General features: G+C 40.9%; 1 protein-coding gene across 3 annotated transcripts; it reads left to right on the top strand.

Moving 5' to 3' along the window:
• Positions 1-125: 125 nt before the first annotated feature.
• On the top strand, positions 126-26358 carry IQCE (IQ motif containing E). 3 transcript variants are annotated; one of them, XM_059484436.1, is made up of 23 exons: positions 126-286; positions 1955-2002; positions 2611-2653; positions 3575-3715; positions 4009-4140; positions 5085-5155; positions 5673-5786; positions 6348-6398; positions 6870-6940; positions 7164-7236; positions 7642-7691; positions 10210-10367; positions 10824-10879; positions 11182-11384; positions 12169-12273; positions 13000-13102; positions 14890-14985; positions 15202-15225; positions 16108-16212; positions 17247-17377; positions 18070-18185; positions 22351-22464; positions 25965-26358. In XM_059484436.1, exons 1-22 carry the CDS (start codon positions 245-247, stop codon positions 22461-22463), a joined length of 2046 nt encoding a protein of 681 aa, XP_059340419.1. In that variant the 5' UTR covers positions 126-244; the 3' UTR covers position 22464; positions 25965-26358. The 3 variants fall into 3 exon arrangements, with proteins under 3 accessions (XP_059340419.1, XP_059340420.1, XP_059340418.1); XM_059484437.1 differs by having other exon boundaries at positions 22351-22436; XM_059484435.1 differs by lacking the exon at positions 25965-26358 and having other exon boundaries at positions 22351-25567.
• The last annotated feature ends 28 nt before the right edge of the window (positions 26359-26386 follow it).

The following is a 26386-nucleotide window of genomic DNA, read 5'->3' on the forward strand; positions in this document are numbered from 1 at the left end:
GGGGCCGCTTGGTGTCACCCGCGCTCCGCGGCCGGGCCGAGCCCTCCCCCGGCCCTGCCTGCAGGCGCGCCCCAGCTCTGCGCATGCGTCTCCACCCCGGGCCGCTGAGGGTTGCCATGGTTACCGCGACCCGGAAGTGCCGCCGGGGGGCGATGGCTGCCCCCAGCCCCGAGCCGGCAGCCACGGCCCGAAGGGGGCCCCGCGGCCCCGCCGCCCCGTGAGGCCTTCCCTCTGCTCTCCCAGCATGGCCCGGGGCGCCGGCGAGGCGGCCGCGGAGGGGGAGCTGGTAAGGAGTGAGCGGCGGGGAGGAGGAGAAGGCCCCGGGTCTGTCTAGGCCTGCTTCGGCCCGGGCTCGGCTCAGGGAACGCTCCCGCGAGGCCGGGGCAGAACCCTGGAGCACCCCCGGGCTCGCCGGGCTGGCTCGGAGGGGAGTGGGATGGATTCTGCCTTCCCCAGCCCGCGGGAATCTGGGCTCTGCCTGTGTGTCCCCGAGTGCAGCACGGCGCAGGGGTGACAAAGTCTCAAGCTGTGCTACGGAAGGTTTAGGCTGGACGTTAGGGAGAGTTCCTTCACAGAAAGAGTGATGAGATATCGGAATGGGCTGCCCGGGGAGGTGATGGGTTTGCCGGTCCTGGAGGTGTTTAAAGGAACGCTGGTCTGGCTGGCGAGGTGGTGTTGGGTCATAGGGTGGACTCGATGATCTTGGAGGGCTTTTCCAACGTAGATAATTCTGTGATTCTGTGCTGGTGTTTGTCTCCCACCCCCTCAGCAGCCAGCTGGGGGTTCTGAGCCCCTCTGGGAGCCCCCAGGCTCTGTTGCTGCCTGCTGCAGGAGCAAAGGGGCTCTGAAAGTTACCAAGCAACAGTGCTGGGGCTGTTACTGCATGTTTGTATCCTGGCCAAGTTTTGTTGTTACCATTTATCAAAGCTGGGCACTCTCCACATTGTCTGATTCCGAACATGATAGCTGCAGTGAGGGAGAGATATTTCAGAATGAGACACCTTAAAATAACAAAATTAATCAGTGTGCTGCAAGGAGCATTGCCTCAGGAAATGAAAAACTGTATGGGCTGGTGTGTGAGGACACATCCCTCACTGCTCTCAGCCAGCATGGCAGGCTCCTTACTGCTCTGTTGTCAATCCTTGCTCCTCTTCTGCCAGCCAGGGTTTCCAAAAATACTTCATCCCCTCCCCTGCCTCCTACAAGCACAGATCAGCATCTGTCCAAAGGTTGGTGCTGAGTGCCTCAGAGGCAGCAACAAATGGAAAAGGTCTTTCTGTGAGGGCAGCATCCAGATAATTTGGAAGCTAAGTGGAAATTTTCCTTCAGCTATGGATATGCTTGCATTTGAGAGGGAGGGAAATTTGTCATCTTCCTTGCATTTGAGGTCTCTTCCCTTGGCCTGAGCACTTCTCCATTTCAATACAGGAGCTGAACAATCCCATAGCACAGCAGGGGTAGCACAGGTGAGGGAGGAAGGGAAGAGCTGGGTGAGTTGCAGCTTAAATGGTGGAGAAATTCATGCAGAGCCATGAAGGTTCAGCTGGGGCAGTGCTGTGCACTGCAGTGCCAGGTCTCTGTGACTCAGGTGCCCTCAAAGTGTCCCTGCTGGTGGCACAGGGGTTGAACCTGGGTGATCTTTAAGGTCCCTTCCAACCCAAAGAATTCTGTGATGGTTCATTGCTGAAGTGACTTTCACAATATCCCAAAACTATTTGTATGGAGCAAATGATGCTGGCTTTTGCAGCAAGAGCCCCACCATCTTTCAGTGACTTTAGTGTTTTTGAAAAACGGCTTATTTTTGTCTTAAACAATTGACATTTTAGCAGTGCAATGGCAGAGAAACAGAGCCTTTGGTCACTTGTATTGCTCTCCAGCTTTGTTAACTGTACAAGTTTTCTGGGTGTGTATTACAAGCAGTTGTTCAGTAGCAAATGTCCTGTCTGTGTTGCAGGGAGATGACAGCCTGTCTGTGGTAACCTGCCAGTCAGAAACAACCCTGGTGAGTTTGGATTGATGCCCCAAAACCCCTCTGGAGCTCCTGCTCATCTGTGTGCTGCCTCCTGCTCACCAAGCACCCCTCAGAGAGGAGACTGAACAGTGGCACTGCAATGAGCTTGAGTCACAAATCTCTCATTTCAGATGTAATTCTGCCTTCCAGATCCTCAGCACTGGGGCTGCAAATGATGTTTGGCTTTATTTTGCTGCTCTATCAAGTTGTGGGCTTAAGTAATCCTTTTAGAGAGTTTTAATGGAATTGAATAACTCCTTTAGCTAAAGGGTTCTACAGATCAGCCTCTACTTGGATCATTTTGAATTTTCTGCTACTCATATTTAATATTGATGGGAGAGGTCTCATGTTCTGAGCAAGAATTGACAGTTAATCTGTATAATCAGACTTCAGTTGGCACCACCTTAATTCTGACCACCATTGCTGTGCCCAAATCTGCATCTGCTTAATGCTACTATTTTTCTTTTCTATAGAAAAGGTTTTGTCTTATTAGAACAAAATATCTTCCTACAAATGGGAGATTGAATTTGAGATTATATTATGATATCTTAAGAGTGGAGTATTTGCAATACAGAAAAAAAAATCCATTTCTCTTTCAGAAGTTAAAGAAGAAGATTTTTCACAAACCTCCAAAGTCACCAAGTAAGTGTTCCAAAACTTCTTATTCTGCAATTGCAAAGCTGGATATGTTTGTGGGATACAGGAACTGGGAGCTTTATCTGAAATAAGATCTTGCTATTCTCTTCACAATTATTCACTGCTGTGTGCACCTATTTGAGATCTGTGCTGTAACCTGTGAAGTCCAGCTTGTATAGACTAAAATATTGACATTTATGGGTTAGTTGTAATTCTTGATTCTCCAGCATAATTTACTTTTTTCTCATGTCATGCCTTCTGATGGCAACCATTCTGAATTTGTTTTTCTCCTTGTCTTTTTTGGAGAAATGCTGATACTTGTTGTGCAGATAGACTCTGGAATTACTGGAGCTCTCTACCATCCAGTCATAGGTCTCTGGGTGTGGATTTAGTGGTTCTCTGTTTCATTTGTTGTGATGGGCTGTTTTGGTGTTTTTCACTGTACAATGTTGTTATTATTATTAGAACTGCAGTTCTAGTATTGGGTTTGTCTTTTTTTTTTCTGGGGTTTATGTTTTTTTGCTATACTTTTTCATTTACCTTGCTTCATTGGCTTCTAGTGAATATTACCCTAAAGTGTTGTTAATAACAACATTTAGATATTCAGGTATCTTAAGGATGCCTATCCAAACTGTACACATAAATATTTCCACATGTGTTGAGTCACACTACTGTCACTCTGCTTTTTCTAAGCCTCTTCATTTTTTAGAATTGTATTTTTTTATTTATAGTGGATTTTTTTGGGTTTTGTGGCTTTTTTTATATGACTGTTCCATTGCTCTGTATAAGCCATTATGGAATATGCTGTTAAATTCTATTTTTACAAGTAATAGGATTGACTCTGGAAACTTTGAAGAACAAGACAACAAGAATTTTAGTAACCTTGAGCTTTTGAAGGCAGCACTGAGATATTTTCTTTTGCTGCAGAGTCTCCCTACAGCTCCAGCACACAACTGTATCCTAGAAAAGCTGCAGCTTGGAGATCTCTGCAGGGAACAGGCAGTGCTTGTTTTGAGAATGCAACTGTTGCAAACCCAAGGCAGATGTGGCTGGGAATTCTGAAACAAGGTATTAGTATAGAAATGTTATTTGCGTTTATGGATAAAATTCATTGTTGTGGACAGCTTAACATATAAACTATTAAAAAACAGACATGTTTTTGATTAAAGGTTACATAGGAGTTAATTTCACTGTTATTTATTTGGGTGCTTGGAATTATCTGATCTTGAGCATTGGCATTTACAGAGGGAATAATTAACAGCATCTGGAGCTTTCCATGTTGCATTTGTTCAGAATAATTCCACAAATTTAATTCACAATTATCCCTGATTTTTGCATTTTTGTTCCATTTCTCTTGGCAGGAATGAGCCATGCTCTGAAATCAGATGCTGACACGGGGCATGTGAGAGCAAATGCTTCCAGTAGCACTCCAGAGTATTTGAAGGAAGCTCTAGGAATGAAAAAGCCAAAACATGCTCGTTCTTCCAGTAATGGTAAGCCCTATAATGGTGTGGTAGATAAAAGTGAATTTTTTTCTCCCTCTAAAAACACACATTGCTCAAGAAAAGCAAGAGCCATTTTAGTTTACTCAAATCCATGTGTGAAAATATGATCCATGAGATACTTTTTGAGATTCCTAAATTGGTTAAGGCAGGGATTTCCAGTTTTTTTGAGCAATGAATCACTATTAGCTTTCAAAACTTTTGCAAATTGCCATGCATTTGCAGCTGAAAACGTTGCAAATATAATATGGTTCAATGGGACAGCTGTAGACAATTTATTGTGACTTCAAAACATAGTTTAGGAACCATTGATAGAAACCATCTGCTTGCCTGAAATTCTGTGTAATTGACTCCTTTTACTTCTTCTCTAGAAAGTGTTTTATCATGTGGTTGTGACATTAAAATCAAATGAGTTTTATGAGAAGAGCAAACTTTCAAAGTTTATTCTGCTTTTCTTAAAGGAGAACTGTAAAATCCCACTTCCATTTAAAATGACACCTATACATTTACTGGTGATACACAGTTTCTGGCAGCTTTACAGGATGATATATTTGTGCATGTTAAGCATAAATAGAAAAATGCATTCTAGACATCTTTTAGAAACCTTTTGTAATAATGGATTTATTGGGATGAGAAGACTGCAGTCATCTGTGAAGTTTGTATCTTTCTTGAGATGGATATTTTAATATAGCAGCAGAGAAGTAATTAGGAAAAAATTGGCTGCAAAATCTGGCAGAAGTTTCATACAGTAACACTTCCATTTCACCTCTGTTTCTACAATTAATTTCCTTGTTGATTTTTCTTCTTCGAGGAAAGGAGAAAAACCTAGTTTCCACTTTGGTGCTGTTCTAGATATTTCTCTTTATCTGCAAGGTTTCTGGTTGGTTAAAAATACCTCTTTTGGATCTGCTTATTTTACATACCCCTGTCTGTAGGCTACATTCCTGGAACTCCTGACTACAAAGAGAAGGAAGACATGTATGATGAAATTTTAGAACTGAAAAAGGTACAGTTTCTCTGATACTACAGAAAAACTCATGATTACTCCATCCTGTACCTGTCCTGGCCTTAATGATCCAGAACCCTTTTGTTTCTACAACTTGGGATATGCACCACATTTTTTTGCGTTTGTAATGTAGGGTTAAACTAAATCTTGTGTCTGTCTAAGACAAATTCACTGTGGTGATAGGGTTAGAGTGGGTTTTCTGTAGAGGTTGGTGAACTGTATGAAGGGTGAGGACTGGGCTTGTTGAACTCTCGGGTTACCTATGGACAAATACTTGGCTGTGGTTGATTGTTTGTGTAAGGTTGCCTTTCTGTAAGACCTTTTCCTTTTATCTCCTCCCTAAGCTGTCCTGGTGTCTGCCCTGGTCCAATGTGATGGTTTTGTGTTTTGACTGCTTTGTCCTCTTCTTCCATGTCATCTTTACCATCATAATTGGATTGGTTTTGACATCAAAATGTGATTCCATGTGAAAGCTGCATTTTCCTATTTCTGAAATGATTCTTCTCCCCTCTTTTAGACAATACAAGCTCAGAAGAATGAGGGAGACAGAATGAAGACCAAGCTCCGTCGCCTGGAAGAGGAGAACAATAGAAAGGACAAACAGATTGAGCAACTGCTGGATCCTTCCAGGGTGGGGATTTCTTGTGGGGATAAAAGTGGGGCGAAAGAGTGGGAGTTTGTAGTGTGCTGCCTCCTAGCAGTGATGAGCTGGAATATGGGAGGTGATGTAAAGGGATTTCTGGTCTGTGCATCTCAGATCAGCAGTTCCAAGGAAAATGATGCAATTTACTACAGATAAGTTAATTTAGCACAAATACCTTTAATTTCTAAAGGTAAAATAAAAGTGCTGTCTCATTAGGAGCCAGCCCACTTTCTGAATATTTTGCCTGAGAGTAGAAGGGAGTTAACCTCTTGCAGTCCTGAGACCTGACCAGGAGGCAGAGGAACAGCCTTGTCAGGCCCTGACAAGAAGCATTTGTGGGTATGGTCAGACTTGAATCTTCCTGAATTTCTTGTGACTGTCACTGTGTGCAGACCTACATCTTGGGAGAAATGTGCTAATAGAAACTGTGGGCATGTGGAGTTCATAATCTCAGTTGGACTGTGGAGTTGAGCAGGTTGGAAAATTCTGGGGAAAGAGCCAGCAGTAGAATAAAGTAGCAGAGTTGGTCACTTGCTTTTTCTCTTGCAGGGCTCTGAGCTGGCACGACCTTGGTCAGAAAAGAAGACTGATAATGGATGGGTAAGAGTGTCTTCATCACTTCCTGCTTTCATTTGTCCTTTTTCCTCTAGCTAAAAAATAAAATTAGGTCAGAAAGAATAATCAGTTAGGGAATCACATAACCTGTATCTCTGTTAGCAGGTAAGGAGTCAGTAACAAAGATCTAGAATTAACATGATTTTGGGGAGCTTTCTTTGTCATTGTCTTGGGTGTGTTTAGGCAGTATTTGATGTTGGCAAGGTAGTGGGCAATGTTGTTTTTATTTTATGGCTGTATATCCATATTTTTAAACTCATTATGAAATCATGCATCTGATTTCATCAGCGTTCTCTTTTTCACAGGGTAGCAGATGTGTATGATTTACTAAGGACTGAAATATATAGAAATAAGTATATCTGACTGGGTACAATGTATAAAGACAGGGCAGACAGGAATAGACCTGTGAAGAGACAGATTATTCAAAGACTCACGAGCTCTTTGTTCTTTCTGTAGGTGGTTACTGGATTAAAGCAGAAGATTGTCAAGCTTGAAGAGCAGTGCAAGGAGAAAGAAAACACTATTAGGTATGACTTTGAGGGGGCAGGGGGTAGAGGCTTGTATTGGATGAGCTAATAGAGAAAATTGGAAATCCATGTTATTTTTCATTTGTGTTCTATTCCTTAAGACATTTTAATAAACTCCCAAGAACATATTGGCAATTATAAACCAAAAAAATTATGAACCACCAGCTTGCAGTGTCTTTGCTGATCTGACTAGGTTCTTTTTTTTGTATTATTCTATTTTCAGTGAGTCCCAGGCAGACATGAAGACCAGTAGTTTGGAAGAAGTGAGGTTAGCCATGGAAACCTACTATGAAGAGGTATGGCAGGTCCTTCAGGGTGCACGCAGGACAGAAAGCTGGGCAGTTGTTGAGTCAAAGTGCAAATGCAATGTTTAAGATAGGTTTCTTGTACCTTAACAGCACCTGTCATTGGCATCAGGTTTTCATAGTTATTCTCACAGCTCCAGCTGTATGTACTGGAAAAATGTTTTATTCAATAAGTTGAGTGTGTTAATGAAAAAGGGCAAATAAAGAATCCAGTGTACATCCATAAGTTTAATGTTGAGATGGAAGCAAATTTAGCAGTAGCCTGATCTTCAGTGATGGCATCATTAGCTCTGCCACTACCCAGAGAGTCTTGTTCTGATTTTCACCTAATGAACAGATGTGTTGCTGTGGAAGCTGACATTGCTGATGCTCCTTAATGGAATCTGTTTTTCCCAGGTTCATCGCCTGCAGCTCCTCCTGGCCAAGTCTGAGACTATGAGGAAAAAGTATGTTTAATTCTTCTGATAAAAATGTTTGTGTGTTTGACACATCACTGGAGTCCTACTTTAACTGATGGAAAACTACTACATGGGAACATTTTTTGTCATTTAGATTGCTGGATTTGCTTTTTTAGTGCTGCTTTAGTTGGCTTCACAGCCTTGAAATATGTCTTAGTCACATTTTTTTGCTTGTAGATAGATCATTTTATGGATCTGGAAAAATACCAGAGCTATTTAAAAAGTACAGGGTAGCACTGAAAATTTATCTCTGTTACATCTTCCCTCATAATCACACCCATTCTGGCATTGCTGGTAATTGAAACAAACTCCTGGATGTTTGGCATTTCACACTTGAGTCAGTTCTGCATCTTGCTCTAGAGTGTGTGCTGCAAAGAAAATGTTCTTGGAGTAAGCATTATTTTCCTTTGGTACAGAGACACAGATTAGTAAAATGTGTCAGAGAGCTTTATACTAGTGTGCAGGTGTGGGCATGAGGGTGAACAGTTTATAGAGGCAATAAAAGTCAAAGCACAAAGGCAGAAGACAAAAGTCCACTAAGAGAACAAATAAAAAGCATCACTGCAAGTGAGTGTTATTTGAGCTGAAAAAAGAGTAAGAATGTCTTTTAGGACAGTAAAATTTGTTACCACACCACTTCAAAATATACTTGACCTCTTAGTGTGAGGTGCAGACAACTGTCTTAACACTGAGTGTAATTATTTAGATTGATAGAAACATGTGAGAATTCTTTTGGTTCATTATTTGTACTGCTTGTGTTCCATAATTCACTGTCACTTGTGGATTGAAAACTGCAATTTGTTTTGTCACTTTTTTAAAAAAAATATTCTTTTGGCTCAGGCCTGCAGTGACCAGCCTCTCAAGGCTCTAAGCCATCATACCTCATTTATTTACAGGTGAAAATGAGTCACAGGTCTTTTCCTTGTCCTCATTTATTCATAGCTTCAAAAAGTGGTGGTCAGGGCAGTCTCTCTCCATTACAGGACTGCCAGTCTCTGCTGGAGAGGCTGAGCACTGAAATAATAAATCATGTTGAAGGTCAGGACTCTGGCATGTTGAAAGAGTTGTTTGAGAGTATTTCTTTCATGATGCTTGTCTCCATTAGTTCTGGCTGATGTGAATGGCATTTGGCTTCTCTTTTTCAGTGTTAATGCTGAAGTCTGGTTATTTGTATGTGAAGCTGTAGTATCCAGTTGTAGCTAGAAACTGACTTTCTCAGCTCTCAAAATGGACTGAAATATGTTTTCTTTATTTAGGTTTAGATGAGCCTAAAATAATGTCACTGAGTGGTCTGGTTATGGTTTCTATCATTCCTGTCACTACCCCATTTTGATGGTGTGATGTGTTTTGGTTTTTACTCTTTGTTTTCTCTCCTGTCTGAGACAGCTGTGTGAATAGTCATCCATGGACAGCCTTATTTTGGTATTTATTTATTTCCATTTAATTTCTAAAAAGGAGATCAGCTAAAAATTCAACCTTTTTTGATATGCTAACTCTAGGCTGTCTCCCCTTTTACCTTGTAATTATTCCAGTGGATGGGATGTAAGATTCCTTCACAAACTGTACTGTGGTTGTCACTGACAGGGGCATCTGTGCAAAACCAAGTCCATCAGTTACTTCAGGCCTTTATTTCCAGGAGAAAGTTTTTGGGAATTTTCTCATAGCCATAAAGCAAATATATTTCATCTCACTAAAAGTATGTTTTGTGAATAAACATTACAACTTTGCACATCTAGAAACTCAGATTTCTTCCCCCCTTTATTAGAAAAAAAAAATTAAAATCCCTGTAGTATATTTAAAGTTGTTTTAACACACTTTCCCATTTCTGATGCTTTTCATTTCCATATTAGCTGTGTTCTTCAAATCTGTTTCAGATCTCTCTGGGGTTTATAGACACAAGGATAATTTCTTTTACAGTAGAGCACCATTTCCAGTTATCTGAAAATACACTTGGGTGTTGGATTTGTTTGAGAGTTATTCCATCTGTGTCTATCCCTCCCTCTCAATGTTTGTTGGTGAACAAAAGCCATTCAGAGCCTGCAGGTTGGCCCTCTGTGCTGGACAGTTTTTTGGAGGAGTCTCACAGTTTACTGAATATTTTTTAAATCAGAGGTTCACAGAGTGCTGGTAAAACATTGTAAGGTTGGTTAACAAAACAAACAGAAAATAAGATGAATAACATTCATAGAATTGCCTTTGTTTGTGCATAAAGGAATAGAGTGGGGGAGGAAGTAAAAGTAAGAAATGAATTTTCAATGTTTCAAATTTTTTAATGCAAATTAAAACAATTGTGGAAGTGTTGAGCAGGATGATCTTTGCGTGCTTTTTCAAAGAAGAATAGATAACTCTTCAAGTAAAGAAAACATTGAGAAATGTTTTTATGGGGAAACTGAGGCTGTCAGCTCAGCCATCTGACTGGAATAGTGAAGCTGCTCCACTCTTTTTAATGCAGCTGCTCTGTTCTCTGCTTTTAAGTTAACTTTCTGGTTTTGATCCCTTTTCCAAGTGCAGAGGGCAGAGACACCCAGAAACGGCTGAAGGCCCTGAATGCTGCAGTGCTGAGGCTCTCCAGGAACATCAGGGAAATGCAGGCTGAGAACCGCAGGCTGAAGGAGGACCTGAATCACGTGCTGAGCACTTCCCCTCCTCTCAGCAGAACAAAAAGTGTGTGCTGGAAAATCTCTGAGGGATGAGGAAAGGGGTTTGGGTACAGCTGAAAGAGGTGGGGCAGCAGGACCCTACAAAGGGAGAAATAAGGGAGTTACTACAAGGTGAACATTCAGGAGCGGCAAAATTGGAATGAGAACCTTCCTTGAGGAGTCTCTGATTTCTCCAGTCAGATCTGTGTCTCCTCTGTTATTGTCCCTGAGAATTTAAATTGGAATTGATGGAGGAAACCTTTTTAATAGATGAAAACTGGTGAACATGAGTGGCTTATATTGATTTCTGAGCTAATTGGTTTAGAAGTCAAATATTTTAGGCCCATTCTCATTTTTTCATTGGTAGATATTTAAACTTGGCATTCAGACATCTTTTGATATGGCCAGAAGTTTCAAAAAGCAAGAACAATGTTGCCCCATGGATGTGGTGACATGTTTAAAGTTTTGTTATTGTATTTAGATTATAGTGAGTGGGGCAGACAGAGGCTGGTGAAGAAGATTTTGGATCTAGAAAAAGTAAGTGATCATAGTTAAGTGGCTTTTTTACCTGTCTGGGAGCAGAAAATGCAGAACTACTGCCTTGTCCTTCAGTGTGTGTCAGCCTTGTGCATTCTGCCTCACACACATAACCTGCTTGCTGCCTGTAGCATGAGCCCTCCCTCCCTGTTTTCTTCTCTCACACTTGTTAGATGTAGATGCACATTTTAGAATTAACCTCCATTTGATCTTTTCTCACAGCCTAAATAAAGTAATTTCACGCTAAATTTAATTTTCTTTTTTTGTGTGTGTGTTTTCCATGTGAATTTACCCTGCTTTAGAAAGTGTGTGCCATGGAGAGCAGCAGGGTGTCCTTAGGTGACAGTGAGGCATCACCAGTGCTTCCTGAGTCATCCTCTCATTCTGTGGACCTGGACCATCCAGCATCCCAACATTTAGGTGAGGAATGCTGTCGCCTCCAGAGGCAGGTGAAGAAACTGCAGGATGACAGGCAGGCACTGCAGAATCTCCTGCTCAGTAAAGAGTAAGTGTGACTTGTCTGGGGTGTTCTTCTGTAGGTGTGAAGTGTTTCATCATTTCTGTTCCTGTTATGAAATGATGTAATAAGGAATTCACATTTTCAACTAGAATATTGATTTTCAGAATCCCTTCTGTTTTTATTTAAAGAATTGCTTCTAGTTCTACTTGCTTCATAATATTACATTGAAGAAGAAAAGCCAGAGGATGGAAAATGAGAATTTCTGATTGTTTCTAGCACATTTTTCAAGGCTTATTTTTCTGGCAGCCACACTGAAAACCCTTGTAAGGGTTATATGTTTATGCTGCACTTCTTGTTTGTATTGTGCTGTAAAAATTTGTGGGTTTTTTTTTTTTTTTTCAACATGTTTTGTCCTGGTCTCCCACTTTCTCCATTTAAACCTGCCTTCTGCCCTGGGATGCTCTGTGGCTTCTGTTCTCCTCATAAGTGATGATTTGCAGTTTGTATTGCCTGGGCTGTTTGGTGTGTCAGGGCCTTGGGGCAGGTTACTCTGAGCACTGTGAGCAGGGACATGGCCACAGGGAGGTGTGTTGGGGACACTCCTGTGTCACCTCTGAACAAAGATGCACAGTGAGAGCACGTGGGGAGGCCTTTGCTCCTCAGCAATGGGTGCTTGCACTTAGTTTTGTTTAAAAGGAAAAATTAAACATTCAGTTACTTTACAAATTTGAGGAAACCAAATTGATTTAAAAGTTTAAAGAAAAAAATAACTACTTGGTGGGAGTATGAATGTGTCAGGTATCACTGAGATTTCCTTCTACCTCTGTAGATTAGATATCAAGCAGCTACTGCAGGCTAAGGCTGAAGTGGAGCTGGAGCTGCAGAAGTGGCAGAGTAAGATGGAAGAAAAGAGTACAGAAGAGCAGACTTTAAGGTAAAGCATTTTGTATTAATAGATCCTTTTGGAACCCAAAATAAATCTCCTAAAGTGTAATTCTCTTTTGAAGTGGCTCAAATTCTGTAGGAGTTCATCTGAGCTGCAAGAAGCTGGGGATTCTTTTAAGCAGAAATGTTTGGAGGGATGGAGTAAGTTACTGGGGGAAGACTTCTATAGAGTGCTCTTAGAGGAAGTGGAAATCTAAGTAGTATAGTAAAAATAAGATTTAAATTATAATAAAAATTCATAAGATAGATGGAAAAAAACTTTTATGTTGGGCTCAGACATTTTTTCTGCATGAAAATGTTGTACTCTCTTTACCTTGACTTTACCTTGTGTTTCTAGACCAGTGTCATTCCAGTTACTCCTTGTATGCTGTGAGTGAGAACCCTGTGCAAGGGAGGCACAAAAAAGTGATTTCAATATTGTTTTGTGAGAAAGGACCTTGCCTGACAAATACAAAACTGTAGCAGATCTAAATACATTATTAATAGTATCAAGGCTACCACAGTAACCTTAATTTTAACATAAGGCTGTGCTATCACAGATTGAGAATTGATGTTATGTGTCTGTTACTATGAGAACAGGTATCATCCTGAGCAGTTTCCCTCCTTGGCCTTAAAAAACAAACCCAAAGTGTTATGAAATAGGTTCAGTATTTTCAAAGCAGGGTCAACAGAAAATTTCTATAAGTTATAAATGTCTTTGCTTTTCCAACTATAGTGAGGAAATCCAGAACCTGACACAGAAAGTAGGAAAACTGGAGTTAAAACTGGAGGAGGAGAAAAGACAAATTGGAGAAGATACAGTGGAAAAGCTTAATAAGGTACAGCCACATTTTTGGTTGTGTTTTTCTTTTTTCTTTATATCTGATATAGATTTCAAATGGAGCTGGTAGTCTAAAGAGCTGCTGCTTGTGTTTTTTCAGAGGTGCATTAAATCTTGTCTTGGAGATAATGATGGTTAACTGTCAGTATTTGTTGGAAATAAGTTATTTCAATAATTAACACTGCAGTTTGGGGAGTTTTTTGAAGCTGTTCTGTTAGTGATCCTCTGCATTGTTGTTGTTTTTTTCTTGCTCAGTGTAATATTGCAAAATCTTAAACTTTTAGTGTTTGGGGTTTTTCCCAGAACTTAAAAAAATAAAAATATTATGGTTACTTTTATCTTCTTACAGCATCTGAGGCCATTTCCTAATTTCAGTCTGATTTTGTAGAGAGAGGGTGATTTTGTGTGGCTCTTGAATCAGTTTGGGGTTTTGTAAAATATGTCTGAGCTTGATATCTCTGCAATCTTCTGTCTCTCTTCCCAGTGAGGTAATTGGCCAGCAGAGATGGATGAGCACTGACAGAGCTGCTTTCAGAGGCACTGTGGCCACGTTAATCTCATTTCACTAAATATTACTTGGAAATTATTACTGGGGTTTTTGATTTGCACTTAAAAATAAATAGACCCTGAAATACACATAGTAAAAAATACTAATAAAAATGTCCAGTGGCTTCAGAGGGTTCTGGTTTCTGATATACTGTGCCATTCTGTAGATTCTTTTCTGTGTGTTACAGGCTCATGGATGCTAGAGGATGTTTTGAATACCAAACAACTGGAGTCTTTAAAAACAGCCAACAAACAGCTCCTTTTTCCCTCTGCAGACTATATATATTCTTGGCCAGTAACCATCCATTTATTGAAATGTTCCCATTATTTGTAATTATCACTAAGTTCCTACCAATTTCTCATTTTAATAGTAGGTTGTCATTTTTAATATGACATGATCCATTTGCTAAACTTAAGCCTGGAGCTCGGCGGTTTTAGGTTATAAATAAATTCTTTTCACAGAATCAAGAGGTTTTTTCAGAGTCTATAAAATCTCTTGTTCCTCTAGTTAAAATTTTACACCAACAAATTAAATTAGCCTCTTCAACTTGCAGTTAACTTTTGTTTGGCATGTGAGATATGACAAGTAGGGTGGGATAATTTGGGATCAGAAGGATCAAGTGGTGAGAGGTGGAATATGCAACCACACCTCAGGAGAAATTATTGGAACAAGATCTTGTTTTATTCTTGGTTTCTTCCTTTTTCCTCTAATTAATTTCATTAAGATAGAAGAGTAGATTTATGCCAACTTACACAAGCTTGGTGTCATGCAATGGCCAAATCTCAGTAAGCTTAAAGAGATGGTTATGGGGCCACAGTTGCCAGGATGAGGCACAAGAGACCTCCCTGGTTAATTAATATTTGTCTTTCCTGGAGAAGAACTGCAGAGTCAGATAACCTGATTTTTGTTCTCAGTCTGTTGCTAACACACAAATCATTTCTGGGCAACAAAGCAGCGAGTTAGCAATGCACAGAAAAATAGGAGTGTGTGCAAATGGAAACTTCTCCATTGCCATGCCCTGCTGAGGGCTGAGAGGGGACAGGGATGTGTTTCACTCTCAGAGTCATCTCCAGGATGAGTTTGAACACAAGCAGGGTTCAGAATTAAGAGTTTCCTCTTGAACTTCCCTGTGCCCTGCAGGCAGGATGAGCTCTGGTGCTGATTTTCCTGAGTCATTTGTAATCTGTTCCCTCACAGCTCTGGCTTTACTGTGCTAACTTAGAGATTCTCCTTTGCAGGCTCCTCCAGTCCGCACAGTGACAGGCAAAGAAAGTCACAGGAAAGAACAAGCAGCCAGAATTATCCAGAGATACTGGAAGATGTACAAATCCAAGGTGAGATTCTCCTATCAGGGAACAGCTATGCCCCCTCTGAATCTTATCTTGTTTTAGCATCTCTCCACACATCTTGAAACATTATGTTGTTTGAGTTTGGCAGAGGTTTGGACAAGTGTTTTCTGTGTCTTTTAATTATTGAGAAAATTTGGCAAATCTTTATTAGCTAAAACCTGTATATATTTATGGCATTAACATGGGCATTTTTCATTTCAGAAAGAAGAAGTTGCTCTGCATGAGGTGAGTGTGTTTATGACACCCAAAAACCAGTACAACAGATTTGATTTGTATCAAAGGGGAAGCAGCCAAGACAATATTTGTTCTTCAGCCTGGCTATAATCTTCTGACATCCTGATTTTGTTTCATGTATTTTGTCAGTGGTCTCAAATTTTTGGTCTCTAATTTTCCATAGTTGGCACCTTTTGCAAGGTGAAAGCTTCTGAAAATTCTGAACCAAATCTGATACCAACAGACAATAAAGTTTTTCTAAATGTGATAACTCTAATCCTGATTTAACTTTCATTATGATGAATCTTCAGAAAGATTTGAAATAGGATTTGAAGCTTTTGCTAAGGAAAAATATCTGTGAGAATTGTGAAGATAATGAAAAGTTTGTCACACAAAGTCACTTCTTGATGAATGTTTTGTAGAAACGTTTTAATTAAACTGTTTTTTTTCAAATAGCACAGTGTAGCATCTTACCTTTGTTTCTTCCAGAACATTAAAAATCCCACTTTCATAAATTAGAATTCATTCTAACCATGTGACAAAACATGCTGTTCTAAAGGCTTTTTGTTGATTATAACCCAATAAAATCTCTGAGGGGAGTGGAAGGCCTTGCCTTCAGTGCAATCACCACGAGGTCTGCCAGCCTTGGTTTGGTTTCTGATTGCAGCAGAGCATCTCAGAGCCCTCTGTGTACCCAGAATCTGACATGGAATGGGAGCACGGTGCTGTGGTGGTGAAATTCAGGCTGGTGCTGGCAGCTCCAACTTCTCTGCATTTGATAGGATCAGTCCTGAGCACTTCCCAGGTGGAATTTAAAGCCCAGAGCTGCCCCTGGGGGTGCAGTGTGTGGGGTTATCTCTCAGAGGAGCTAATGGGCACTTCTCTCCATGGCAGGCAGTTGTTCTGCTCCAAGCAGCCTTCAGGGGACATTTATCTCGGCAGAAAGTGCTGCTGGATGCTGGGGATGCTGGGGTGCCTGATGCAGAGTCTCACACCGAGGTAATTGTGGGGACACATGGGGATCCCAGCATCACTCTATGTTTATCTTGCCCTGTAAAGGACTTCACTTCCAGGCTTAATTTGTTGAATCACCTGGTGATTGTTTTAATGGTCTGGTTGGCAGCACCACTGTGATTCTAGAAAGACACTGAGCTCAATCCCTGGCTTCCCTTCTTGCTTTCTGTAGTTCACACTTTTTCTTAAGAAGTAAAGCTGTAACTTCTCAGCCTTGTCGCCTGTAACACTGTAACTCTTTTTTTTTCCCTGGTTCTTCCATCAGGTAGAACCCCCTTTAACTCTTCAATTTGGACTCTGTTGAAAGCTTTACCTGCTCTCAAGGGTTCACTACTCAATCAATGGAGTCATAGATAAACTTTTTTCACCAAAGTTCAGCAATAAGAATCTGGAAAACATCTTGTATTGGATTGAAAAGTAAAGGAGTTCTGGTGAGGCATGCTTAGCCCAAGACTTGGTGTCCTCTCTCATGTCCAGTTTGCTCCAGATTATTCAGTTTTGAATATGAAAAAAATTCCTTACCAATTAAACATTCAGCTTCTGTAAATCATTTTCCAGGTTATACAAATATCCTTTGGACCTTTAGCAGGCTATAGTTAATTTGTAATTCTCCATCCAGGTTGTCCATCTGATTGTACTTTCCATGCTCTTTGATTCTGGTAAACTGGCCCAGTGTAGGAGACTGAATACTTGGCTTGATACAAGCAGAAAATAAATCCATTATGAAGGTTGTCTTACCTCCTTAATCTTCAAAAGGTTTCCTTCCTGGAAAATAAATGAACTTTCCTTGCAGGTGTCTGCTCTTTCATTAATTGAATGCTGATGCTTCAAAGCTTACATGATGATCAGATTTGCATTTCCTGCTGATTTAGTCTTACAGAACCTTAAAAACTGCAGACCAAAAGATGGAGATGTTTGTTCTACTGCCAGTTTCACTATCAAGAAGATTGTGAAAGGTTCTGTAGAGCTTCTGTGCAATCTGTAAAAGGTCAGTTTTCTTTAATCTGATTGCTTTGCAGAACTCCTGCCTGTCTTCCATGTCAGACTCCTCAAGCTTTTCTTCTGATTGCAAGGAGAGAGATGAGATTGTGACATTCATCCAGTCCATTTTCAGGGCTCATTTGGCACATACAGAATCCCTTCAGGAGAGGTAAGCCAGGAGTAGATATTTCTGCAACATGCAATAGCAAAATCATTTTCATTACAGGAAAGGAGTATTTTTTAATAGATTTTTAGTGTGAGTTCCTTGGCAGAGAGGGAGAACAAGGCCACTGTTATAAGAAAAGACAAGGGAGAGCTAATTCCTGAGAAGATTCAAAAGATGTGCAACTAAAGGGAGCTTTGTGGCAGCAGGAGTGTTCCCATGCCCTGCTGCATGTTCTCTTCCATAGCAGTGAGTGAAAGTAAAGTGAAATAATTCCTCTGTAGAACAGAAAGTTTACTGTTGTTATCACACAGATTGCTGATCCATTTGCTTAATGTGTGAATCTGAAGCCCTGGCATGTGCAGGTGAAGGGTTATGTGGAGGAAGAGGAGGGAGAAGATAGAATGCCATCAAGTCACTTAGCTCAGGCAGGGTGCTGGGATTTGATTACTACTTAGGTTTATGGTGACTCTGCCTTGAAAAATACTTCTTTCTCTCCAGGGTTTACTGCTCTGAAAGTTTTTAATGTCAGCTGCCATGGTTACAAGGAGAGTTACATGGCTGTCACCTCTATTCAGTGTCTGGGTTCACTTCTGCAGGTGATAGAGCAACAACATAAGAAACTTTTCAGCACAGCCTGTGCAGAGAGACTGCAAACACTGTTCTGTGCCTCATGCTCTGAGTGTGTCTCTTTGCAGGCCCTCAGTGCCCAGTGCCCCCAGTGAGAAAGCAGATCCTGCAGCTCCCAGCTCAGAGGAGAGACCAGACTCAGCAGCACTCGAGGAATCTTCAGTCCCCACATCTCCTCTTCCTGGTAATCTCCCTCCCCTGTGTTCAAAAGTCTGGGTGTTTTGAGTGGGTGCCTGCACAGTTTTATAGAGAACATCTGCATGTGCACACACATGTGCAGCCTTGTGCTCCCTGGGGGTGGCTTCATTTGGTGGCATGTTGCTTCTACTGGCACGTGCAGTTCCCTGCATAAAAAACAAAAACCTCTGACAGTGTCAGCACCACCTTCTGCACAGAGCTTTGTCTGTTTGTCCCAGCTGTGGCTTGGAAGGTCTCTGATGTAAGTGGTAATTATTGAGGGAACATTGTGTTCCCCTGCATTGCCTCTCTGCTTCCTTTTCAGCCCTGTAGCTGCAGTATGGTACTTCCCATCACATTTTGGGCCCTCAGCCATAGACAAGCTGAGTGCATTTCCACCACCCTGACTTAGTTTCTGCAGAAGACAGACAGACATCTGCTAAAAAGAGCCATCCTAGGCAGCCATGTGCATTTGGTCATGGTGTTTTCAGCACTCTTCAGTTGCTGCAGTAAGGGGAAAAATGAAGTCCTGGATAACCTTGCCAGCATGTACTACTGTAATACAAACTGAGAAAATCTGTCTCTTTTATGGCTCTTGTGCCTTTTGGTTTTCTTCTTGGATTCCTTCTTGCTGTTTGTGAGAAGAAGATGGAGTTTAAGCCAAAGAGCTTTTAGGAGGATGTTAGGAGTACTGAGTAAGAAAGACAAAGCAATGCTGCAGATCAGACAGCCTCAGACATGCAGCTTCAAGGGAGTTAAATTGAAAAGGGCTGGTTCTGTCCAGAGTGGGACATTTGAGGCTTTTATGGACCAGCTGGGGAGAAAAGGAGCAACTTTGAGTGTGACCTGAGAAACACTGGCTCAGTTTTTTTGTCAATGAAAAGCTCTCAGTCCCTGCAGGCTTGCTCAGAGACAGAGAATTCTGTAAGCAGTGAGCCTGTTTCTCTCAGATAGGAGGTGGGGAATAAGCCAGATTTGCAGGGCTTGTGAAAAAAGAGGTAACACTTCAGTGGAAGAAAATGTGTTTAAGAAAGTTTACTGTGTTCCATATTCAGAGGCACATTCTGCTTTGTGAAGGAAGTACTACTTGCTTCTGAAGATGTTTGAGTTTTGAGTGACTTTAATTATGTCTGGTGATAGTATCCAGGAAAAAAAATAGTGCTGCAGCACCTTGATTTGCCTGAGCTCTAGTGCAGTGTTCATTATTGGCATGCTCACTCTAAAGCCAGGGTAAATCAGTTGTGAAATTCTGCTCAAAGAGAGAGAATCCCTTAAGTGTTTAGTCCTTCTAGGACCCACAGAGGAGTGTAAGATGAGCAAGCCCAGTGAGCACAGTCATATGAGTGAATACCAGCAGGGCACAGTCATTGTCTAGCTATGAAGTCTCCTAAACTAAGTTTTATTGCAGATTATGATGACAAGCTGATGAGTGAAGAAGTTCTGGGATAATTTATACTGGAAGAGAGACAGAGGAAACCATACTCTGAAACTCTCTTGCAGTCCTTTCCTGTGAATATCAAAAAGGAGTGATTGGGAGCAGAGCAGGTTTTGTTTGCTGCTGATTTTATCAATGTGGGAGATGTTTTCAAGCTCTGGGATGAGGACAGAATGTATCCAGGTGGTTTGTGGGGAGGCACACTGGGGATGTGCTTCTGTAACTGCACAGCTGCCCAAAAGTCTGCCTGGCACTGAGCTCTCTGAAGTGTTAGATCCTGGTGCATAGAAGTGTTTAACCAAAATCTCCCAAAAAATGAATTAGGAAAAGCCTCCTAAAGGAAGGAAAGCATGCTGGTGTAAATGCAACCCCTCAAGGATCTTTTTGGTTTTTTGCCATGTGGATTTATATAGCTTAAGTTAAAGTTAACTAAAAGTCCACCCCTGCCATTCTGAGCTCATGACTGATAGAAAAATCCACTGGCAAAACTGGGGTTTGATGGTAAATTGGGATTTCAGTGGTCATCCTGCAGCCTGGGAAGGATGTGAGACAAGGAGCTTGTTGGGCAGCTGAGTGATTTAAAAGCAATCAAATTCTTACAGCTTTAAATCATGCAGCTAAAGAAAGAACAAGTTGTTTCTTCATTTGTCCCAAGTCCAGACTTGCATTTCATGACCTCTAGGTCTTAAAATGATCTTAAGCTTTCAGTCAATATCTGTATTGCAGTAAATCATTTCAATTCACTACCCCTTTGGCATTATTTGAAGAACAATGGGGAGGATGAAAATGTGTTTTAAAACACTTTCTACATGTACTAGAATGAATGTGTATAATCCTGGTGTAGCATTGCAGACTTATAATTCATTGTTTGCATCAGGTTAGATATCTCTGTATTTTCTAGGAATAGAGAACATTTTTTTTTTTAAGTATTATTCAGTGCTGCTTTGCTTGTCTTCAGGACCTGGAGGTTTTATAAAGCCATTCTTGATGTTTCCCATGAAATGAAAGAGAAATTAACGATTCAGCCTGTGAAACTTGGTGTTGTGTTTTGTTTTGTTCTGTCAGGGGAGTGACAGAAAGGAAGAATATGTTCTGTACATGCACAGCAATCTTGATTAAGGGCAATGTTTCTCTTTGCATACTGCTGTCCACTCTGGCTGCAACTGTTAACTTCATTTCAGGCTTTTTTGGAATCCTAATGAATTTACATGCAACCCTTAACTCATATCAGTTCTTAGCCTTCACAAGCAACAAGATAAAGTTGAAATCAAACTGAAAATGAGGACAAGAAAATCTCATATGTCAGTAGCAGGATATAATAAAGGGTGATTTGGAGAAAATTAAGCTATTTCATGTATAATATGTTTATTCTTGGAGTTGCTTCTTCTGGTTATCATGCCTGGTTTTGGCAGTTCCCTTTGTTCCTCCATATCACCAGTGCTACTATCTCATAAATCTCCCTAAAAAACTCTGACATTATTTGTTGTCTGATGCAGAGAAGATTTTCACTTACCTAGAAAATCTTGTGTTTCCTTGTTTTTTAGGCTGAGGTCAATGTAATATAATGGCCTCCCTTCATCCCTCTTGCCATTCACAGGCTCTGTCACTCTTTTCCTTTTCCTGGGCCAGTTGTGGTCCCTTTTCTTTATTCCATGTTCCACTTTCTGTGTTTGCCTGCTCTTCCATACCAAGATATTTTTTTTCCTGTGTCAGGAATCTCTTATTTCACTACAAGCCCTGTGGCAGGTCTCTTGTCCCTGGGTAATATTCTCTGTGTGCCCTCCAGTTCAGGTCAAAACCTCAGACTGTGGCTTCTTGCCAGTTTCCTCCTTCTACCACAGGTTGTCTTGATTTGTTTTCTTCTCTGGGAGAGTCTTTTCAGAGAATTTATGTTTGAAACTGAAAAAGAAGTGGAGCTGAGGGAAGAATATTGTGCTAGAAGGTATTAATAGCTGAGGGGAGGATATTGTGCTGGAAGGTATTAATAGCAGTCATCATTTAGCTCCTGCATCTCTTGCACAGGGGTTATAAGCTGCTGGTTCTGCTCTTCCTGTATCAGGGACTTTGTTCATATTCATTTCATGCCTCTGATTCTCCAGTGTTTACTGGAATCATCAGGAATATCTGTTCACAACCTGAACACTTCTTTAAACATTGGAATGGTTGAGATGCATAGAAACACATACAGGAAAAGAGCAAAGGAACAAAATTTTTTTAAAAGGGGAAAACCCAATGGTGTGGTCACTGTTTTTATTGTCATTACAGTAGAACAGCATGTGAACAATATTTTGGGTGTTCTGCATGTGTAAGGGTTAAAGACAGTGACTTTTTTTTCCATCTATTTCCCTTTATTCTGTCTATTTTTGAGTCAAGTTCTCATTGTGATCTCTCTATGTAGTTTAAGCTTGGGTCAATTTTTCCTTTTCTTGCCATTTAATGAATATTTGGTTTTGACCTGCAATGGCTTCAGTATCAAATGGCTTTATTTGGTGTGTGTAACCCCTTGCAAAGATTTCAGTGCAATAAGAGAGCTCGTGCATGGTCAGTGTGTCAGCTCAACCCTTGCGGTGCACTGTGGCTCGTTAAAGAGGAACACAAAAAGATCACAGCCATCCATAACTGGATGACTCCAGGTAAACTTGGGAACTTGCTGGCTCAGAGAATGGCACATTTGCCCCCAGGGTTTGTTTTGGTCGGTGCTGTGTGTTGATGAGCTTGTTTGCTGGAATCCTTTCAGGCAGGTCCTGCTCTCCCCCGTGTGTGGCCCTGGACGAGGCTCACTCCGATGACTCCGATGATGTCGTTGTCCCTCCCTTCCTGCAGGTGAAGAAAAGCCACACCCACCTCTAAGGTTTGCTAACAGCTCTGGTGGTCTGGAATTGTTTGGTTCACCAACAAAACTATTTGTGCCAAGATCAAGCATATCAAAGATGGAAAAAGGGGGAATATCAGCCCCTTTGTAATGACAGTTCGCATGATTTCAGCCACAAATTAGTAATTCTTTGACATGTTTTCTCTTTATGGCTAAAAGCCACTGACTGACTGTTAACCTTACCCTCCTGGTACACAGAGAGTTTGGATTTATAAACTCAACTAAAACACTTCATTGTTTTTAATGAGGATTATAAATTCAGTTGCCACATTTAACTGAAAGCAATAAAGCCTTAAGATACTTAATGCCAAACAAAGTTTTGTTTCAGGTCAATAAAATAATTTGTTCAATCAGAAAGTGGTACATGACATAACTCCAGTTTTTAGCCCGTGTATGAAAGGGGTACAACTGGTATTTGTTATCTGTGCTTTACTATTTAAAATTTTTACTGTATCATATTTTACTATCTTTCTTTTTATTTTTATATTGAACATTTACAATCTGTGCAAACCTGTTAAAGGCTTTTAGAAAGCCATTTCTTTGCCATATGACTATTCAAGTATTCAAGGCCCACTGTATCAGCTGGGTTTTCTTATTTATTGACCTTTTCCTGTGTATGTATGATGACATGTGTGGTACTACTTTGTGTTGAAATGTCTGATGGCATAATTAGCTTTTGGGATTTGTCAGGGCAGGTGTGTATTAGCAGCAGTGTGCTGTGAAGGGATATCCTTGTGAGTGTTTTTTCTGTTTAAAAAGTCACAAATTATGTGTGGGGTCAGCTCTTAATGTGTAAAAATATTTGACATAGGAGATAGAACTGTCTGGAATGCTCACCTGACTCCATTGCTCATATCTAATTGGGGCAGTTTGGTTTGGGAGCAGAAGTGGTAGCTTGGATTATAACAGAAATCAGTACTGCATCCAGAAAAAGCACTCACAGTGTAATTATCCATGGAAAGACCAAAGAAAACAGCCTGATGGGCTGTTGAGGATTTCATCAGAGAGGGTCTTTCCAGATCTCTGCAGACTGTACTTTTGGACTGGATAGTTCCTACTGTTGCACCAACATCCTTCAAAGACATTGAAATGTGTGTGGGTTTTTTTTAAAGTGAGCTAGATAAATCATGATACTTATTGGAAGGGGAAATTAATTTTACAAGCACGTGGTGAAGGTTTGCTGGAAACACTAATGGTTTCTTTGTCATCAAAGAGTAATAAAGTCTCCTGTAAACAGAAAGCACACTCTTAAATATAAGATTTTTATCAGCTTTTCTAAATTAAAAATCAGTCACCACTGTTTCTCAGAATACCAATAAGTCAGGGCTGTCTCAGTTCTGTGATTTCAATGAAGACTATCTGAGGCTTATCATAGTTTGTGCCAGTACTTAAAGCCAAAGAGGAAACTGGATGGCTGCAGCACAATGCAGCTGATTTCATTTAATCCCCTCGGTGGAAATGCTGCCTGTGCTATTTCCAAAGGCAGTTTTGGGAGCTCTCCATACCCAAAGCAGTCTGAAGAATGTCATTTGCACTCCCACTGGGTAAATTTTTCCTACTGGTGCTTTGGTCACATGACTGTCATCTGCAGGAAGGATAAAAAAATATACATAAAAGAAAAGGGATAGAATCCTGCTAGAAGCTGGGATATGTTTCTTTTTCTGGAAGTCACATTAAGAAGAAGGGTCATTTTGCTAAATGGAAGCAGTGCTGTACTGAGTTGTTGTGTATAATATTTCAGGTCTGTGACTGTGACTCTGTCATGGATCTCTCCAGAGAGTAACCAGAGATGAGGCCTGACACAGTAAAGGGAGAGTGTGTGATGTGTCAGGACCAAGGCTGATACCAAATACCTGCCTGGCTGTCATCCTATAGGGGGGTTCTCGGGCAGCAAATGCAATAAAGAAAACATTCTTTTACTTTACTGTGCTGTAATGAGCAGTATGACAGTATTAGGAAGTTGATACAGAGCAGAAGGGTTTGTGTTTGAGCACGTGGCCAGCAGCAGCACTGCCCATAGACAAGTTCTGGGGTTAATGGGGGATGGAGCTTGGAATGACCCAGACACAGGCAGAAAGCAGGGTGAAAAGGAACAAGTGTTCTCTGGGCTGAATCAAAATGTGTCTAAAACTTTCTAAATTTGAGGGTGCTGTCTAAATTTGAGGGTGCTGTCTCCCAGCTATAAAAGATCTGGTACTAACATTGAGATGGCCTTCAAACCCATACCTTCCTTTGGAAGGTGATTATGTGTTCACTCCACATCAGGAGCTTGTGGTCCAGGAGGAAGGGAATCCTGCACAGTGTCAGCCTTAGGTTTTGTTCTGTTGTACCCTGGGATGCAATGCGTTGGAGGGAGTAGTGATTGACACTAGGTTTGGTTCTGTGGTTATCTATCTGAATGCCAGCACCCATAAACTGGGAGGAATTGTGGCACAAAGAAGGAAGAAAAAGTTATTTTTTGAACAAATGGCATTTTTCCTCAATAGGGAGCTGAGGACAGTAAAAATGAGTGAGGCTCAAATGTGCCAAGATAGGCCCAGTACAAACACACTGTTTCTGCAAAACACCTCTGTGGAAAGCCCTGGAAACCTTGTGGGGGTGTCAAGGCCTTGAATGAAAATTAAACTCCCCTGTATCCAGTGTAATCTAAAAGCACATTTTCCATTCTGTCAATATAGAATAATGTTTCTGCCTTAAATCCATCTGCAGTTTGCAGCAGTGTTAGTTAGAGATTGTATGTGAGTGCAGAGATCTGACTTTAATGGGATGTTATCTCTCTTGATCTCTTTTTGCCCTTAAGTGCCTTTGCCTGTAAATCTTTACTGAGGCATCAAGACCTGAAAACTGTATTGTTTCCTGCATAACTCTAAAAATAATCCCTGCACAGGCAACTTCTAATGTAGTCAAAATGGAAAAGGATTAATCTTGGCATATGAGAGCACCATTAATTTTTATGATCTTTTTAATATTTAGAACTGTGCAAGTATTTTATATAATTTATTTTGGGATCTTTGAAAAGCTAAAACAATTGCAATGAATTTTCTTTGAACTGTTATATTTTGAAATAAAGTTTATAACTGAATGTTGATGTGTTTCTTCTGCTACTGCTGTATTTTCATTGCCCCTCTGGCCTCTGCTGCACTCTCCTGTTTTCTCTTTGCACCTGAGCTGACCTTTTATCCCTGATTTCCTGAGTGGACAGTAACAAGATGACTGAAACATGTACGGTGTGAAATTTCTTTTCTTTTAGTGCAGGTTCAAGGTTTTTCCATCAGGAATGAGCAGTGTTCCTGACCAAAACCTGGTGGAACTGAAAGAGCTGATGGGTTTTTGCTTTAAAAAACTTGATCTGGCAGCAGCTGAGGGGGAGCAGGAGACTACAGAGTTCAACATTTACTGACAGTGTATCCTCTCACCTGAGTTATTGTTGCTGTGTGTGAAGCTCTGGAAGGAGCTGGGACATGTGCATTCTTTTCCAGGTCCACTGAAAAAGCCTTTAAGGACTCCCTAAAGAAGCCTTCTGCTGGTTTATGGCAGTGGAAGACCCTGTTGTGAAAACCTGGGAATCCTGCAGTCATCCTCCTGCCAAGCAGAGTCCTTGGTGTAGGACTACAGCAGCTATGAGAGTACAAGATGAGACAGTCTTTGTTGGATGATTTTATTAATTAAATTTCACAATTTTTATTCTTTCCTCTCAGCTCTACTGGCATATTCTCTGGATTTCTTATGAGAAATTTCAGTTTTAAATCTTAAACATCAGAGGTAATCCACGAGGCATGAATGGAAAAATTTGGTATTATTTCTTGGAGCAGACTGGTCTTGAATTCAGTTGAAAGCAATTAAACATTCACACTTAGTTATATTAAGCCATAATTTGTCTGCAGCTGAAGTTGGAATGCCC

The sequence above is a fragment of the Ammospiza nelsoni genome, chromosome 17 (genome assembly GCF_027579445.1).
Source record: "Ammospiza nelsoni isolate bAmmNel1 chromosome 17, bAmmNel1.pri, whole genome shotgun sequence".
Lineage (NCBI taxonomy): Eukaryota > Metazoa > Chordata > Aves > Passeriformes > Passerellidae > Ammospiza > Ammospiza nelsoni.